The 18,127-nt window shown below is 36.6% G+C and overlaps 1 protein-coding gene across 1 annotated transcript in view; it reads right to left on the bottom strand.

The window, feature by feature from the left end:
• Nucleotides 1-18,127, bottom strand: part of LOC127985726 (voltage-dependent N-type calcium channel subunit alpha-1B-like) — a 105,250-nt gene that overhangs the window by 8,741 nt on the left and 78,382 nt on the right. The window contains exons 29-45 of the mRNA XM_052587797.1: nt 17,937-18,127; nt 15,294-15,458; nt 14,904-15,014; nt 12,509-12,592; nt 10,546-10,662; nt 10,379-10,444; nt 8,968-9,059; nt 8,705-8,855; nt 7,704-7,831; nt 6,514-6,610; nt 4,340-4,445; nt 3,638-3,745; nt 3,271-3,380; nt 2,991-3,148; nt 2,777-2,906; nt 2,563-2,673; nt 1,053-1,091 (exon numbers count right to left, since the gene is read on the bottom strand). The exon at nt 17,937-18,127 is cut by the window's right edge and continues 11 nt beyond it. Of these exons, the coding sequence (XP_052443757.1) occupies nt 1,053-1,091; nt 2,563-2,673; nt 2,777-2,906; nt 2,991-3,148; nt 3,271-3,380; nt 3,638-3,745; nt 4,340-4,445; nt 6,514-6,610; nt 7,704-7,831; nt 8,705-8,855; nt 8,968-9,059; nt 10,379-10,444; nt 10,546-10,662; nt 12,509-12,592; nt 14,904-15,014; nt 15,294-15,458; nt 17,937-18,127 (1,964 nt within the window). The remainder of the gene's footprint in view (nt 1-1,052; nt 1,092-2,562; nt 2,674-2,776; nt 2,907-2,990; nt 3,149-3,270; nt 3,381-3,637; nt 3,746-4,339; nt 4,446-6,513; nt 6,611-7,703; nt 7,832-8,704; nt 8,856-8,967; nt 9,060-10,378; nt 10,445-10,545; nt 10,663-12,508; nt 12,593-14,903; nt 15,015-15,293; nt 15,459-17,936) is intronic.

Below are 18,127 nucleotides of genomic sequence, written 5' to 3'. Positions count from 1 at the left end.
AAAAAGATATTCATTAAATGTTAAATTGTAACTATAGTTTAGATTCATTAGAGAGTCTGTGACCACTCCTTGGTGATGACTGGAATTTTACCTTTGTAAGTCTTCTACAAAAACTCATTAGTGCCACTCAGTGGCAAAAGTGTTCAAAACCTCTAAGAAGCAGTGCGTCCCCTCCTCTCACAGTTTAAACAGCTTGAAAAGTGTATTTTTGAACTGCTCAAAGTCCATACGAATCAATCCACTGAATATGGAATATGAGGTTTTCAGTGGTTGATTGTAAAATCATTAGACTGATTCCCCCCTTATTCCCCCAATTGCAATTTCTTTTGAAAGAATTAAATACTTTTATATAGCAAAGATGCATCAAATTGATCAAAAGTGAGTGTAAAAACATAATTTATTATTATTATAAAATAAATGATGTTCTTTTTAATTTTCCATTAATCAAAGAACAAAGTTATTTTACATTGCAATAATAATTGATAATATTACTGGTTTTACTGTATTTTTGATCAAATAAATGCAGCCTTTGTTAGTATAAGATACTTCTTCCAAAACCTTTTTTTTTTAATCTTTAAACAAACATTAGTGTATATGAGATATTGATAATGTATATGGCTGAAAGATATGTGAAGAGAGGACTGCACTAATCAAAATGATACACAACCCACTAAATGAAACACACTCATACTTACAGTTAGCACCAAACGACATCCAAGATAAAATAAGCACCACATTTACTTGCTTTATATATTCCTATAACTAAACTGTGGTTAATCTATTCTATTAGTAAAATAGTTACCCACAGTGATGACCTACTGTACTATAAATGGCTTTTGTAGTGCATGTTAGTTTTGTGTTTACCTCACAAGGCTAATATGAACTGTGGTTATACAAGTTTATTGGTATCCTAAAAGAGTGTGAACTCTGAAACAGCTGGAATGGATAAAGCACACACAAGCCAACATAGAAATGGTGTGGCTGGCAAAGAGAGATAGAGGGACAAAAAGAGAGTAAGGGAGAGTGATTGCAGGTGGAACACTTGTACATACTGCTAGATACGTTCCGGCGGTGTGGCGTAAGTGGCTCCGCTGTTGGACGGGAAGAGGAAGAGGACACATAGGTGAGGAGAGCAGGGCACACAGCTGTGGCACTAATGGACACAGTAACAGAGTGAGACAGGAGGAAAGAGATCACAAAAGAGAGACAGTAAGAACGAGTGATGTGTATGAAATATCTGGATATCAAGGTCCAGTATGGTCAGAAAACGGGTGCCTAAACAAATTAGGGATGGTGGATTAGAGATTGTGTTGAAATAAAAGGTGGAGAAATGAGTTCAGTGAGTTTGATGTTATAAAGACTGTCGGAGAGAAAGAAGAGACAGACAAGACAGGACAGGACAAGACAAGACAGGAAGAGACTAAAGACAAGACATTATAACAAGGATGCTAGAGACTGTGTGGGTCTATTAGCGATGTGGCAAAAATATCAAATCAAAAGAAACCAAGTATGTACACAAATAAATTTACATTAAAAAGCAACATCAAATAATTTCACAGGTTATAAATACAACAATTAAATTTTGTTGTTGTTGTTTCTAAAAATAAATTACATTTGAAACTTATTTGAACAACTTAAACTTAAATAAGAAAATAAATATAAATAAAATGTAACTAAAAAAATCTGAAAAAATAAAGCATAAATATAGTATATACACATATAACACAAACATTTTTAAATAGTGCAAACTTATTAAAATAACAAGAACAATAAGGTGGGAAACAAACTTTTACTAAAATCTAAATAAAAAACTGAAAACAAATGAAAGCTTATTCAAAATATTAATAAATACTATAATACTACATAAAAAATACTAAAAGAACACTGAAATTCAATAAAGCGTATATCTACATTATAAAAAAGGTATGTAAAGATGTAAATAAAACAAAGATTACAACAAGAAAATTTTTCAAGAAAACAGTGTCTGTGCTGTTTCTTTGTAATTAATTGTCAAATATTCTAGCAAATTCTGAGTGAAAGTTGTTTCTGCACCATATTTTCAGTGCAATTTAAATTAAATTAAAGGATTTAATTACAACAAAGAAAAAAAATAAAACATTCTTATATAGTTCTGTATACTATATTTCTATACTGTATGTAGACTTTGCACTGTCCCTTTTCTCACTCACACACACACACACACACACACACGCACACACACACACACACACAAACTGAACTGAAGAGAATAAATGTGTCTCTCAGTGGAGATTGGAGTATACAGTAAATTAACCTCATCTGACTTCCTCCAATTCATTTGCTTGAATTCCTCACCTCCTCTCTGCATTTATTAATACACCCTCCCAATTGCCTCCATTCATCTCTTCTCTCATACAGTTCCCCATTCACTACTCTTCCCTCTATCTGTGCACAGACGTCCTCCAGCAGCCTTTTTCTTTGCAGGAATTAATTTAGTCAGAATAAGAAACAGGCTGGGCAGCAGTTATTTTCAACTCCCACCAGAATGACCTCATATGGCCATGATGGATAGGAGATTTTTACCTGAAAGCCAGCGTTGAGTCTGGGCATGGAGGCAGCTCTGCCGTGACCCTCCAGCACAGGATACCCGCCCACATCAGAGTCATTCTCCATGTCAGTCATCTCAACAAATTCCTGCAACACACGCAGAGCCAGACAAAACAAACACTGTTTAACTGACCTGTAAATGTCTGCCACACGTAACTTAAACAGGAATCACTAGTAGAGGTCAAATCACCTGAGATCTGTATGTGTTTGGCACATCTTCCGACTGGCCCCGTTGGAGAGGCCTTCTGTTTGCTTCCTGTGTGACTTCCTGAGGTATGTCTCCCGATGGAGATTTTTTCATGGCACTGCTCTGGCTTTGTCTGTGACATGCATACAGTACAATAAAAATAAAAAATGTAATGTAAAGTGTAGTACTATAAAGACCAGAATGGTAGAACACTCACACTGCATCCCCGTTGGTCAGGTTCAAGGATGTGGGCGGGGCATCTGGCTGTGGTGTGGTATCTGATTGAGAAGAGGGCGGGGCTTTCAGCACTAGTGGCTCCTGGTCGTGCAAGTGTGTGAGAGGAAGCATTGGTCTGAAGAGAACTCCAACTTTACTCTAAGGGACAAAACGCAACACTTTCAGAAGGACTACATTAAAAATTAATAACTTATATTATTTAATCTACATCTAATAATTAGAATTCTAGAGATTAATGTAGTTATTTGTAGTCCCTCTACCTGTGTGCCTGGTGCAGCCTGCTGCTGTTGGAGTCTTTTGGCTCGGTTCTGCTTATAGTAGTCGAAAATCATGAGAGCTGCATAGACCTTCCCAACAGTCAATTCATTATCTAAGAGAGTGAAATGCACATGAAATATCAAATGGACAGAAGTGCAGGGAGAAAACCGATGTCCACTAGGTGGCACTGAAAGCTCAGAAGTCACAAACATAACCAGGGCGAATAACTCCAATGAAAAATGTAATCAATCCTATTAATGAAAACTCAAACTCCAATGAGCATTTAATTAAGATTCCATATTCATTTTAATTGCTTTCTAAACCAAAATCAACATTACTTTAGCAAGAGTTTCTAAATGCAGGGCTTACGTTTATGAGGTGTCACCAGCAGGTCCACTGTTTTTGAAGACAAGTTAGTCCAAATTTTATTTATCTCCTTCCTTAATTCGGCATCACAAAGCCTCTGAGCCAGAACTCCTACAAAAAATACACAATTTTAACAGTATCAATCACACTTTATTTTATGATCCAATTCTAGCTATTATTAAATCATCAACTTTTACCTTGAAAAACTCCTAATTTGCTGCTTATTAATAGTTTCTAAGGCAGTTGTCAATTTTAGGTATTGGTAGAATATGATTATGCATAATTTGTGATTTATAAGTACTAATAAACAGGCAATATGTAATTAATAGGCATGCTAATAAGCAACTAGTTAATAGTTAGAACTGGTTCCTATACTAAAGCATTACCACAATATCTAACAGTCTTTCATAATTCTTATCCTTAATATCCCCACATGAGAATTATTTTTTTTTTCAAGCTGGATGTTATCTTATACTTTAATCATATTTTGCACCAAGTAAAAGGTTAAATAAAAGTCAAAGTCAGCAGGGAAAGCATCATTCAATTAACTTGTAACACTTTTAAAGATGGTGGAGTGTTAAATTAAATGAGGCTGATGGAACAGAGCAGTGACTGGTGAAAAGCGCTGCTGGAGCAGATGGACAGTTCAAGGAGCTTTTGACAAATGCCAGTGACTGGTCCTGAGGGCTCCAAGCGGACACTCACCTGATGCCAGTTTAATCTCCAGGGCGGTCCGGATTAGTGCCATTAAAGTGGAGGTAAAGTGAACCGTACTATCTTCAGCTATGGGCATGTTCATCCTCACCAACCGCTGTGGAGTCACGGACAATGATAGTTTGTGATTAATATCACACGACTGCAGGATACGGAAATGATCATAACAAACGACAGGAGAAATTTGCATGCTGAGGGAGAGTAGCGACTTGGTCTGTGTAATTTCCCTTTCATCAATAGTCATTTCCCGAACTCTCATCTCAGCACACAAATTGTCTCTTCAGGACATCTAAATGAGAGGATGAAGAGAGTGTGTTTATATTTCATGCAGAGGATAAGTGATGTTGGAAATGGAAGATGTTTTTCCACATTTCTCCAGTTAGCAGACAGTAAAGCTGTTTTTGTTACACTGAGAACAGTGTGAGCTTTAGCCATTATTGGAGGTTCACAGGTCTCTCAGTAAATGCAATTATATAAACAATCTTAAAATGATTATGCTTAATAACCTGACAATGTATAAGATCATATTAATACTTTGAGCTTTTTGTGTGTCTTTCAGCAGGTTTAAGCAAAAACTGCTGAGACTTCAATTGGGACTTTGAAAAATCTAATTTATAATATTTTTTATCCTTTGTTTTTGAGGTCTCAGTAATAAATATTTGACAGTTTGCATGGGGGCAGCTATGACTACTGTCCACATAGAGAATGCAAATGCACTAGTTCATGTGCACTGAACTGTAAGCGATGACCTTCAGAAAGGATGATGACCAAAGAGCGAGAAAAGATAACATGCTGACCAACCAAAACCAAAAGCCACAAATGCACCAACCACAAAAAGCCAGAGTAGAGGCTTCACACAATTAGCATTAAGAATTAACTATAGTGTTTAAAAGAAAAAACAGATGCAAAATAAACAGAGAATGGATCTGTTTCTGTGATGTAGCATGAAGGAGTGTAACATCATGCACAGGGACAATGCTCTGCCTTCATCAAAGTACGAAGGCCAGCATAGACATCTTTCCACAACAACTACCAATGAAAAGGGGAATGGACGCTCCACTGAGCACACATCTACAGCAAGCTTTCTTTCTTTCCTCCCTGTTGATTCAGTGCTCTGAACTCAGGGGAAGTGGGGGCTTGTTCTATTTAGAGCTTGCAGGAGAACGTTGCATCCTCAAGCCTTCACGCACACAGACTGTGTGGCCTCAAAGAGTGGCTCGGCAGACAGACACGGACGCGCATCTCTTGAACGTTACCCATTCAGACAGCTGGAACAGGGTGTGTAAACTTATTGACTCGGAGGCAGCTCTCAAAGTGGCAGAACGGCCTACGACCAAAACAGGCAGCCCTGTACCATCTACGCTTGAGATTCAGTTTTTGATATATTTAGATTTTTCACTTCCTTATTTTCTTTTATACAGTAAAAGACAAAGACTGCAACAATTTTAGTACTGCTGCAGATGAAATTGAGTGCTGACTGTGTAGCCTATTTATTCTGCTGTGTACCTTTGTTCTGTTTTGAAATCTACTGAGCTGCCTATGTAGACAGAATTCTCAGGGCGGTCTCAAGACAAAAAGTTTCTATCAACACTAGTGAAAAATAAATAATCTAAAATGTATTTGAAATAAATGTGTTTCATGCTAAGCATACAACAATCACATGTACATATTTATGTGCTCAATAAAGTACAAATACCTTGCAATTGCACTTTTAGCAAACTAAACTGGTATACTTAAAGTCTGCTAAGTTGGAACAACTAATTTTTTGTTAATTAATTCTTTAATTGTATGGAAGTCCAACTATATAAAGATTATATAATCTGCATCAATAGTGACATTAAACACATTTTAGTCTTAATATTAAGAAATGTGCATTGTGCACAAGTAGTACTCCAAATAAAGTTTAGTTATAACTTTTAGTAAATATGCTAATGGATTTGAACTATATATATTAGTGTGAAATAAATGTATTTTTATTCTAGGGAACTCTATAGTTTTTATTATCATCCATCAGTGAGATCAAAAGGCACAAACGAAAAAAAAAGAGCACAATACAAAGCCACACACAAAAAAACACTTATACAATTAGAGCACTGACTGACAGCCACATCAGCCAATGAGAGGACAGAGGAGGAGCTAAGGAACAGTCAGGGGGTGGGATCTACCTTATAGGCGATTCTTGGAGGACATTTCTTTCCCAAACCTAGTGGAGGGGACATGTGGCGAAGCATCTCGTACATATCGAGGTAGGATATGCGTCCACTTCACAGGGATGAGTTCAAAGGTCACACAGGCAACAAAAAGGAGAAGGAAGTAGTAGTGGGGAACATGAAGAAAATGTGAAGTGAATGAAAGAAAGGATAAAAAAGGAACAAAACATTGTTATCAAGGATTCTGAAGCAAGGTATCCGATACCATCCAGTCTCAGAAGGACGGATGGATCACGCCTGCTTTTAAAGCTACAGGCTACCAGTGGATCCAGGGATGAAGAACATGGCATGATGGGATTGGGCTGCAGTCTGGAGCTTCTGTCCTTGCATGCTAGGATGCACCATGGCTAACCAATCAGATACTCAGGAACAAAGCTAACATTTGGTCTAATTTTAAGCAGAGCAAATAAAAGCTGCTCTGGTGCATCAATATTTATGATAAGTGAACATATGGGATTAGTTTGGGATGAGGGATTCAGCATTTGGCTTTGTTTCCTGGTTACCATGGTTACCCATATTAAAATTAGTAAGGAAAGAGGGGGAGTATAATCCAATCAGACATTAGCACTTTCAGGCATTTATTTTTCACAGCACCGCCCCCTAAAGGGAAGGTGTGTTTTCAAACCTTGTATGCCACCCTATTAGGGCACTTCTTTCCTAAGCCAAGAGGGGGCGAGATTACACGCAACAAATTGTACATATCCATATAGTGTATCCTTCCACTGCAAAAAATAAGATATGGGTTAAAAAATAGAAAGAGTTCAATACATTTTTCCACATTCTGTCAATATCTAAAGACGTCATGCTTATTGAGATCTCAGCTGTGTGTTTTCAAGTTAAAAATGGATTACACTGACAGAGAGGATAGGCTTTAAATCCGTTCTGCTCAAGATAGACTAAAAGTGGATGGCATGCAGAGGATAAGATTTGCATTCCTCAGCATAGACAAAGCTTGAGGATTTGATGTTAACCATGGTCACAGAGTAAAATGGGATTCTTGTGACTTAAGGCTCTGAGTAAATCAGACACAGTGCCAGTGGCGTACCCTCTTAAGCTGGCGTCTTTCAACCACTTAGTCTCGAGCTGTCACATTTTTTTCAAAGTGGCACTAACTGCCAGCGACACCGTGGAGGAGTGATACTCACCAGGCGGCAGGGTCGTACTCAGCCCAAACACGGATGAACTCGTCGAGGTGATGAGGCCCAAGAATAGAAGCGTCACGTGTCAGGTACTCAAAGTTATCCATGATGACAGCGACGAACAGATTCAGCATCTGATGGTTGTAGGATAAAGAAAGAATTATGTAAAACAGGAGAAGAAATCTCAATAAAAAATATATATAGTTTTAGTATAATAACAGATTGATTTAATTTTTTTATTTTTTCAAGTGGTGTCTTATTGGCTAGGAAGTTTGTTATAGTTACTTATAGGAAGTTTGCACTCATGAAAGTTACAACACTGTGCAATTTAATGTTTTGTGCTTCATTCATGCATATACATTAGAGGTCAACACTTTGGTTAAGTTTTAATTTATTTATTAAAAAAAAAAAATTCAAAAGAAAACGCTTATGCTCACCAAGGCTGCATTTATTTGATCAAAAATACAGCAAAACAATTATATGAAATAGTATTACAAATTATAAAGCTGTTTTCTATTTACCATATTTTCTGGACTATAAGTCACACTTTTTTCATAGTTTGGCTGGTGCTGCGACTTATAGTCAGTTGCGACTTATTTATCAAAATTAATTTGACATGAACCGAGAGAAATTAACTAAGAGAAATGAACCAATAGAAAACATTACCGTCTCCAGCCGCGAGAGGGCACTCTATACTGCTCAGTGCTCCTGTAGTCTACACTGAGCAGCATAGAGCGCCCTCTCGTGGCTGGAGACGGTAATGTTTTCTCTTGGTTCTTGGTTCTAAATAAATGCGACTTATAGTCCAGTGTGACTTATATATGTTTTTTTCCTTATCATGACGTATTTTTGGACTGCTGTGACTTATACTCAGGTGCGACTTATAGTCCGAAAAATACGGTAATCCAATTAAAAGAAGTAATTTATTCCCTGTGATGGCACTGCTGAATTTTTAGCATTAGTCATTCAGAAGACTTTTTTGAATTTGTGTGATTTGTTCCACTAACCAGGAAGGAACAAAGGAAAATGAAAGAAACAAAGTAGAAGTAAGCGAAGTCACTGCCACACTCTTTTCCAGAATATCCAGAGTCACGGTCACATGGCCTTTCACTCAGACAAGACAGCATAATTTCATGCCAACCCTCCCCTGTAGCACTCCTATAACATAAAAATAGAAAGAGTCAGAAACTTTAGATTCACTTGCACTAATTTGTAACAGTTGTGCGAGCTAATATTTTAAGACCACTGAACAGATCAAACATGACCTTACCTGAACAACAACATGAGGGCCTGAAAAAATGTTTGGAAGTTATTATGGATGTTGATAGCTGACTCCTCGGACAACATGATGTTGCCAAACACCTGACCATAGAGAGACAAGCACATCAGCATTCTAATTTTGGGTACATTACAAAAAATGCAAGTATTTTTGGTGAAGATGGGCTGAGAATTACATAGTGCAGTGTGTGCATTTTCCTATTGAGGCTGCATGAAAATACCTGCAGGGACTGTGTCAATAATACAGACTGCCTGGAGGGTATGTGACAGTAAGCATCTGCAGTATTAACAAGGCCACATACACATTTTCCATAAAGTGTGACTTGCTTATGAATTTTTTAGCTTTATGTCAGACAGCAGACATGCACACAAACACACCGACTCACTCAAATCTACAGAGCTGCAATGCACTGACAGACAGTAAAACAAATCACAATAATCTGTCAGCCACATACATTACAAAAGCAAATCCATGGATGGACAGTCTTATTAAGTAGCATCAATATAGTAATAAAAATAATAAATTTATACACTTTTCTGCCACAAATGATGCATATTAAACCCAGTGCTGAGAGTGCACTTTTTTATTCTGGAAATAACTGACTTGTCTGCCATTTCGTAAAAACGTTCTGTCTTATGTACAATTATCTTGTCATAATCTTCTAAAGGCGAGTACACTTTGTAACTTTTGCACAATATATGCAAGGAATACCAGAGAGGGAGCATTTACACCAAAAATAATCTTAAATAAATACATGATTGATTGATTGAATGAATGGTTTTATTGACCCCAAACTATTAAAACAGCATATCACATAATATATATAAAGCCATATCATGGCTTTAATATGCTTACAGTTCAAATCATACTAAAAAAGTACTAGACAGTTTGCAAAAACTGTTTCAAAAGCATGTTTTATGCTGAATGATGAAGCAAACATTGAGTTGGCAGTAAGAGTTCCAAGCAAACAGTTGATTACATGGCTTACTGATGATGTTGCTTCACCAGTCTTACAGGATACAATTAGCATTGATTTACAATGCAGTCCTAATCTACTAGATGGCAGACACCATCATTTCCAACACAATCTAGGAGATTGCCTGTGTGTCCTTAAACGTGCAATCAAACTTATAGATGAGATCCAACCGAAAGACTGGAACAATGGCTCCTTTTTCATAAAGCCTATAAAGCTTTCCAATGAAAAACACCATCTGCCCATGCAAAACAGCCTGTGCTTTTTACAGATGACTGTGGTCATTCAATAAGCCCAAGATCAATAATCTATCACGTTTAAGCTGTAAACGTTAAGGGAGATGATTGTAGCATCTGTGGTGATGAGATCTCAGATGGAAAGGTTGCATGAAGGGTAACATTTATGAGAGTTTTTTTTGCTGGATCTCACCTGCATCCCAATGATGGCGTATATGAAGAAGAGCATTGCAATGAGGAGACACACATACGGCAGGGCCTGAGGACAAAATACAGTTATTTTACAGAACAAACAATCGTCTTGAATTGCTGAGAATGTTGTCTAAGCTGTCCAAGTAAAGTCAAAGGTCAATTTCTGACCTTAAAGGACTGAACAAAGGTCCAGAGCAGGATGCGAATGGTGTAGCCCTGTCGTAGTAGTTTAATGAGACGGGCGGCCCGGAAGAGTCTCAGGAAACTCAGATTAATCCTCTTATCCTGGATACAAAGAGAAGCAAAAATAGAGATCAGAGACGGATCGCTGGAACTGTATTTAAACCCGAGACAAGGACACATCCTTAAGCCATCAAGGCCTCTGTTGAATTTGTTAAGTTTATTGATAAGGTATTAAAACTAGTTAGTAACATGCAGGACAATGTTGTTCATAGTCAGGTAATGATGCATGGATATTCTTGCATGAACATGCTTTTAAATAGAAATAAACAAATTCGTTAGGGATGGGCAGTATGACCACAGTAAGATATTATATCACCGCAGGTTTATTATTGGTAACGAAAAAATAATAATAATAAATTGAAATAAAACACATTTTAACATTAACATGTTAAAAAACCTAGGGCCAGGTTTACTAATAACTTGCACCAGCGCAAACCATCTTTTGGCGTTAAAACATTACTTGTCAGGATTTACTAAAAACGTGCAGAGAAGAATTAGTGCTGAAAAGGCGTGGACAGTTATTTTTGCACCTGATTTTGCACTACACTTGGTATTTTGCATTAGTCGATATGAAATGAGATGTTGCGTCTGTGTTCTTTCATTTGCGTGTTGCCAGCAAATCATCCACAGAAATTTCCACGCCCATCAGCGCTGTTTTGAAATTGCCCTGTTTAGTAAATCTGGTCCCTATTTTTTATTTAAATTTTAACATTTTAAATTTTCTTTCAAGCTGAAGAACTAAAATAACTTAAATAAGGCTAAATAAAATAAAACTATATAGACATAATTAATAAAACAACTTGAATGAACTAAAATTAAAATAGAAAATCCAAAATAGTTTAAAATATTAACATACAAACATTAACAACATGTAATAGTTGATCAACGATTAAATATTGCTATCAAAGTAACAGTATAATTCTACATAGTTCACAAATGAAAGATACTTTATATATATATAAAAATCTGTTCATCACTGTGAATAGATCTTTCATACCAAAAACAACAATAACAACAAAAAAAAAAACACTTTGCATCTCAGCATGGTGCTAGATTGAACTGAGTCTGATCCCAGCAGCTATAAAGACGAGCATTCAAGATTAGAATAAAGAGGTTTGACAGGAGGAGAGGTCTGGACAGAGACAGGCAGTGCAGGAGCGATGAAGCCACTTACCGTCTGCGCAGTCCATTGGGAAAAGGAAGGGGACAGGTGCCAACAGAGATTTAGCATGGAAATAAGAGTCACAGTGAAATCGTTAGGAGAGGCCGGAGTCCGTCTCTGATGTGCAGAGACGCAGCTGTCAAAACTCGTTGGTAGAGATCCCCAGATTGTCATCTTCAGCAGACGATTTGCTCTTACAACATGTTGAATGATTAGGGCTGAACCAAATTCATCTGAAATCATCTAGTGCAAAGGTTGCATTGAGCTAAATGTGGTTTAAAAGTGCCCATATTTTAATCAAGATGTATTATATTTACCCTAATACTGTAATGCAGTGCTATTGTAGAGTATTATATGTATAGAAAAAGTTCATAGCAAAAGTTCATAGATTTATTTTTTTTTTAATCCATGAGTTTTGAAATTTTTTATTTTTTTTAGGTTTTCCATGGAACCCTGTCAAACTGTCCCCATGATTTTAACCGCAGACAAACTGAAAGCAGACTACAACTGCAACACACATGCGACAACATATAAATAAATCAAATGTTGAAAGCTCACAAAGAGACAAAGTTAAACTTTTAGGGGTTGTCATCTGAAGCATCCACTGCAGTAAGTTATATTATTCATAACATTTATCATATATGTGCTGAGATTTAAAAAGAGTTTATTTAAATACCTTTGAATTTTGGTTCTCAAACGCTTTGATGTTTCTCTTTGATGACTCACCTCGATCTCAGTAACCAGGATGTCAGTGATGCTCCCCAGCACAGTAACAAAGTCAAAAATATTCCATGCCTCCTTCAGGTAGTTCTGCAGACATGAATTAAAATCTAATTACACCACAAACATCTTAAAACACTATCAAAAGCATAATATCAAATCATTAACATTTAAAAAACCTAGGTTCAATCTATCTATCTATCTATCTATCTATCTATCTATCTATCTATCTATCTATCTATCTATCTATCTATCTATCTATCTATCTATCTATCTATCTATCTATCTATCTATCAATCATAATGATTGTATGTGTGTGTGTATATATAAATGTATATTTATATATTTATACACACACACACTCACACAAGAAACTCATACAGGTTTTTATAACTAGTAAATAATGACAAAATGTAAATTTTTTGGTGAACTATCCCTTTAATTTCAGTTATGATTAGCATTAGTAGCATTAAAAGGCAGGTACTGTAGATTGTAATCCAGAGCTTTTCAGCAGAGCCAAATTGTTTTTGAATGAATTAATTATAATTACTCCACTTTAACTCCGCACTTATTCCTTAGAGAGCTCTTTTGCCAATTAGATTTTTATTTAGTTAAAGTATGGACCACTTTTCCTTGTGAAAACACAAGTCCTTTTTAAAATCTTTTACAATTCTAGAGAGGACAATTTGGCTCTTACAAATATAGAGAATCATTCAGACACAAACTCAGGCAGACTGAAATGCAGACATTGGTGAGTCGTGTAATAGATCTTTCATGGCAGGACAGTCTGTCAAGTGTCTTGGTTTCATGTCTCTCCTGAATGGAGCAAAGATAAGTTGACTGCTGCTAGGCATGGATCCTGGACAGAACAACATGAGCGAGACCCATTCATCAACCCTGAGCTCCAAACAGGTGGAGGTAAACGCAAGCATCACGCACCAGAAAAGCTCTTAAGAAATGAGCCTCATAAATGGAAATGAAGCTTGAGATGAGACCTTCTGCTGCAGGTCAGACCACGCGGCACTAAAGAGAGATTTATGATACAATACACGCACCCCTGCTCATATTGTACACACTTTTCTCACCCACCGGGCCGTCATTAGCCTTTTGCTGATTTCACAGTTCTTGCACTGCAGACAGCCTTTATGGCTGGTCAATCAACCAACAGGGCTCCACATTTCACTCAAATGAGTCATTCATACTCTTACTTTATTCAGCTCCTCTCAAATTTGAATCAAACTAGTTTTTAGTTTTGACTAGTGGTAGACCAATATATTACCAAAGCCGATATTTGCCATTTTTTCAAATATCAGCACCAGCCGATACGTTTTTCTGCTTGGCCGATGTGTTTGAGGTGGGACTTTTATTTTGACGGCACTGAGAGCGGCAGTGCCTGAGCAAACACAATAAAGCAATAATCAAATCAGTTAAACAAAAGAATTAAACAAAGGAATTAATGTATACAGAAAGTATTTTAACGACTGCTTTTATATTAGGCCTATTAGTAATAGAAAGGCAAACATTATAATACTTTCTCGTTTGCCGTCAGGATTAAGCAAATACGCATTTATATAATTTAAACAAATCTTTTAATAACTAATGAACATTTAATTTCAAAACCTTGTAAACTTATTCAAATCCAGCTGTGAGATCTTGTGAAGTTTGCATGTGTTTTCCTGCATGATCACGTATTTTCTGTGTGACGGTCAGTCCGTGTGAATTGAATGCTTTAAATTTTAAACTTGCGATTTCAAATTATGCTGTATTTTATGCATTTGCCCACTGTCATATTCATGTCATTTTCTCTGTGTGCTGTAAGTAAAATCTGGGTTACCCTGGCTTTATTTAAAAAGAAAATGTATGTGCTGTATGCATTGCAGATACATATTTTTATTTAGGTTGTTTTTTGTTTTGTTTTCAGATATTGCATGTTTTTGCATGGCAGATGTTTTGCATTATAATAAACCAAAGCCCAATGCACTGTGTTTTGTTGACTGTAACTGTGAGTAAATAAATTTTAGCAAAAACTTTCTACCAGTTTAAATATGAATTGTGTTGATAACAGAATACTGGAAGACAAAAAATTTTTACTTTGTAAAGCTTGAAATGACTAAAGTGCAATTGAACTTTCAGTCTTGCTGTATGTATTTGTGCCGAATGACTAGTTTACAGTTCCTGTGGCTCAGTGGTAGAGCACTATTTTAGCAGTGCAAAAGGTCGTGGGTTCAATTCCCAGGGAATACACATACTGATAAAAAAAAAAAAAAAGTGTAGCCTGAATGCACTGTAAGTCACTTTGGATAAAAGCATCTGCTAAATGCATAAATGTAAATGTAGTTTAGTATGAAACACTGATTATAATGATAAAATATACGTAATATCAGAGTCTCTCCACTCTCACCAGAGGGCCGAAGGCAATAACCTTGAGAATGCACTCCAGCGTGAAGAGAGCCGTGAAGATGATGTTCAGCCACTTCAACATGTCCTCATACGGATTAGGAGCATCATGGAACTACAGAAGCAGAAAAACACAGAGAGATAGTGACTCACTCTGCACTCACTCAAATATTCAAAAGATCTGGAAAACAGGCTTTCAGGAGTCCAAAATTAGAAATGACGTATTTATAAATGAATATTTACGCACATCATTTCATAGGCAATAATCAGCATTCTTGAACCTCTGTCTGTGTGATGGAACAACTCAATGTTTGTCTACAACTTTGGTAGACTTTAAAAAATAAAGATTCCAAAAGGTGGTTCACAGCAGTGACACAGAAGATACATTTTTTACCTTCATCATGAGGACCACTGTGTTGATGGCAATCATGGTCAGGATGGAGTACTCAAACGGAGTGGACACCACAAACTTCCATATCTTGTACTGGTAAGACTGCTTGTCCTGCGGCATGTAGCGTGTCAGAGGTTTGGCGTTGATGGCAAAGTCGATACAAGCTCGCTGTAGATTAAATCATAGCACAATTATCTTAACATGAACTCCACAACAAAGTGTTGAAGTGAATGTCTTCAAGCACACCAACTACTCATCGCCCTGATCTTTACATGTTAGATTACCAGAATGGCATTGGTATTCCCAGAGCTCTCTAAATCAAACGAATGAAAGGATGTAAACGAATTAGTGCTAGAAGACAAACATCAAACCAGCTGCACAAATCAATACAGCTAGGGCTGACACGATTAATCGACAATGTCGACAATAAAAAATTGTCGCCAAATATGTTTGTTGTTGAGTAGTTGTTTGATCTCATATGGCCTGATGTAAGAGCCTGCAATATTACAGCTCAAGAATTTGCTAACGCTTCTTCAGCAAAGAGTGGATTTACTTCACCAATATCACAGCCAACAGCTGAGAAGCATCATATACAACATATTATCGTCACTTCAGGTGCTGTTTACTAACAAGATGACAGTGCAATCTACTGGCCTGGCATATGTAATACAGCGTATTTGGCCTATTGAAAACATTGTCATGTATAAGTGAAACTTTTTAAAAACGCAAGGGACTACATCATTGTTGTGTAAACATAGCTTCAGTTCAGAGCAAACGCAGCTGAACCTGAGGCTGCTGAGCATAGTTTGGATGAATATGTAAAAATATACTGCACGCTTTCCTCTCAATAACAAAATAAGCACATCAAATCCTGACAGCGGTGAGAAAGCAGAAGTTTAAAATGCATCAGATTACAGCAATGTGGATGTTCGCACAAGCTCCGCAGTGCAGTACTCCAGTAAAGTCCAGTCATGTCATATTTATTTATATAACGTTAGAACTTTAAGCAATAGATAGCCTTAAATCAAGCAGCTTTACAGTATTAAACAAGAAAAACCAGAGTGAGTGTTGCTTTTAGTTAGAATTACAACTGAATATTCTTTTATAAAGCAGCTCTCGTGTGGAGCTAGCTAATGAAAAAATATTTTTATTAGTAGAGGGAAAAACATTTAATTAAAGCTATAAGTTAGTTTGGTTTGCAGAGATCAAAGCTTGATCTAGCTCATGACTGTTTTGATCATCATAACCCTATAAGGTATTTTAAGAGAGATTATGTTGTGAATAAAATAGTTTATCCAAAGTTAAAATGTCTCATCACTTACCTTTATTTTGTTTAAGTATTGCACTTATCCATATGAATTACAAAAAGAGATTTTAGGCAGAAATGTCATTCAGCTACTTTTTCATATAGCTAATTAAAGGGTGAATAAGAGATGTTCTCTGCCATCTCATTTTGTGTGCCAAATATATTTATTTGTATAAATTAATTGTATAACTGTAATTACAAAATAAACTGATGTGATTAATTTATTTGTTAGAATATGTATAACTCACTATTTTAACTAATTGCAAAAGCTGAATAATCTACGGATTAATCAGCAAAATAATCGATGATTAGTCGATTAATCATTTTAATAACCGCTAGATTAATCGATTATCAAAATAATTGTTTGTTGCAGCCCTAGTTACAGCAGTTTAATAACTAAACACAGGCTAATTTCTCCTCTTAGAGAAGATACAGATAGATAGATAAAGAACAGAGACAAATATAGAGACATCAGAAAAAATAGAGTATTGTGCTGTTCAAAAACCAAGAGCTGCATTATGATGTGTGGCAGTTAAACTGACCCTAACTGGATCCGGAAATTACAAAATAGTAAGTATAAACCATTGCAAAAAGAAAACGGTATTAGATTTAGAAAACTATATTTTGAAAAAGAAAAAGAAAACAAAATTATGATTTACAAAACAAATAAAATGTTAACTAATAAACTTTTTCCATATTAATGTTCTCATTTTTTTTTTACAAATGCATACAGTAATTTTAACAACTAGCATTATCTGCTAAAAAACCTGCATCTTAGACCAGCATAAGGGGGTTTAATATGGTTGAGAGACTGGTCTGTTGGCTGGTTTTAGAGAGGTTTTGAACACTTTTCAGTTCATCAGGCAAGGAGACCAGCTGGCCACCCAACTAATCACCCTCTAGTTTCTTTACCCATGTAAATCAAATATTTATGATGTTTTGGACAACAACATTTTGGACAACAATACAGCTTAATAGGTTTTAGAACAAAGAGTTCTGACTGACTGGTATGGTAGTTCCTCCTGGGGTTTAAGTTTGTGCTTTGTGTGTGTGTGTCTGTTTTGTCAAAGGAGATTAGAGTCAAGGTAGTGGAGATGCAGACGGACAGGTGCGCTGGCCGCACACAGGTGAAAGGAATTCTCTTAAGAGTGCTTCTCTTCCAGGCATCTCACAACTGTCCGTGCATGTATGAAACTAGACTCTGACCTTGAATTTGCACACACTGAAACTCCAGTTAAAGCAACAGTGAATGGTGCCTACAGTTTGCCGTCACCCCGTTTACTCGTCTGCTCATGGCTGATTTTAACCTACTATGTAAGACTTCAACTGTCCCATCCTACCTCATTCTTTTCCAAGCTGCACTCTGCCATGGCTTTATCTCCCTGCTCCTGGAACGTGATGATGATCAAAGCCACAAAGATGTTGACAAAGAAGAAGGGGAAGACGATGAAGTAGACTACGTAAAAGATGGAGGTTTCCATGCGGTAACCTGGACTGGGACCCTGGTCTTCATACGTGGCATCAACAGAGT

This window comes from Carassius gibelio, chromosome B21 (genome assembly GCF_023724105.1).
Source record: "Carassius gibelio isolate Cgi1373 ecotype wild population from Czech Republic chromosome B21, carGib1.2-hapl.c, whole genome shotgun sequence".
Taxonomy (NCBI): Eukaryota; Metazoa; Chordata; class Actinopteri; order Cypriniformes; family Cyprinidae; genus Carassius; species Carassius gibelio.
This window is presented reverse-complemented; position numbering and strand designations above follow the sequence as displayed.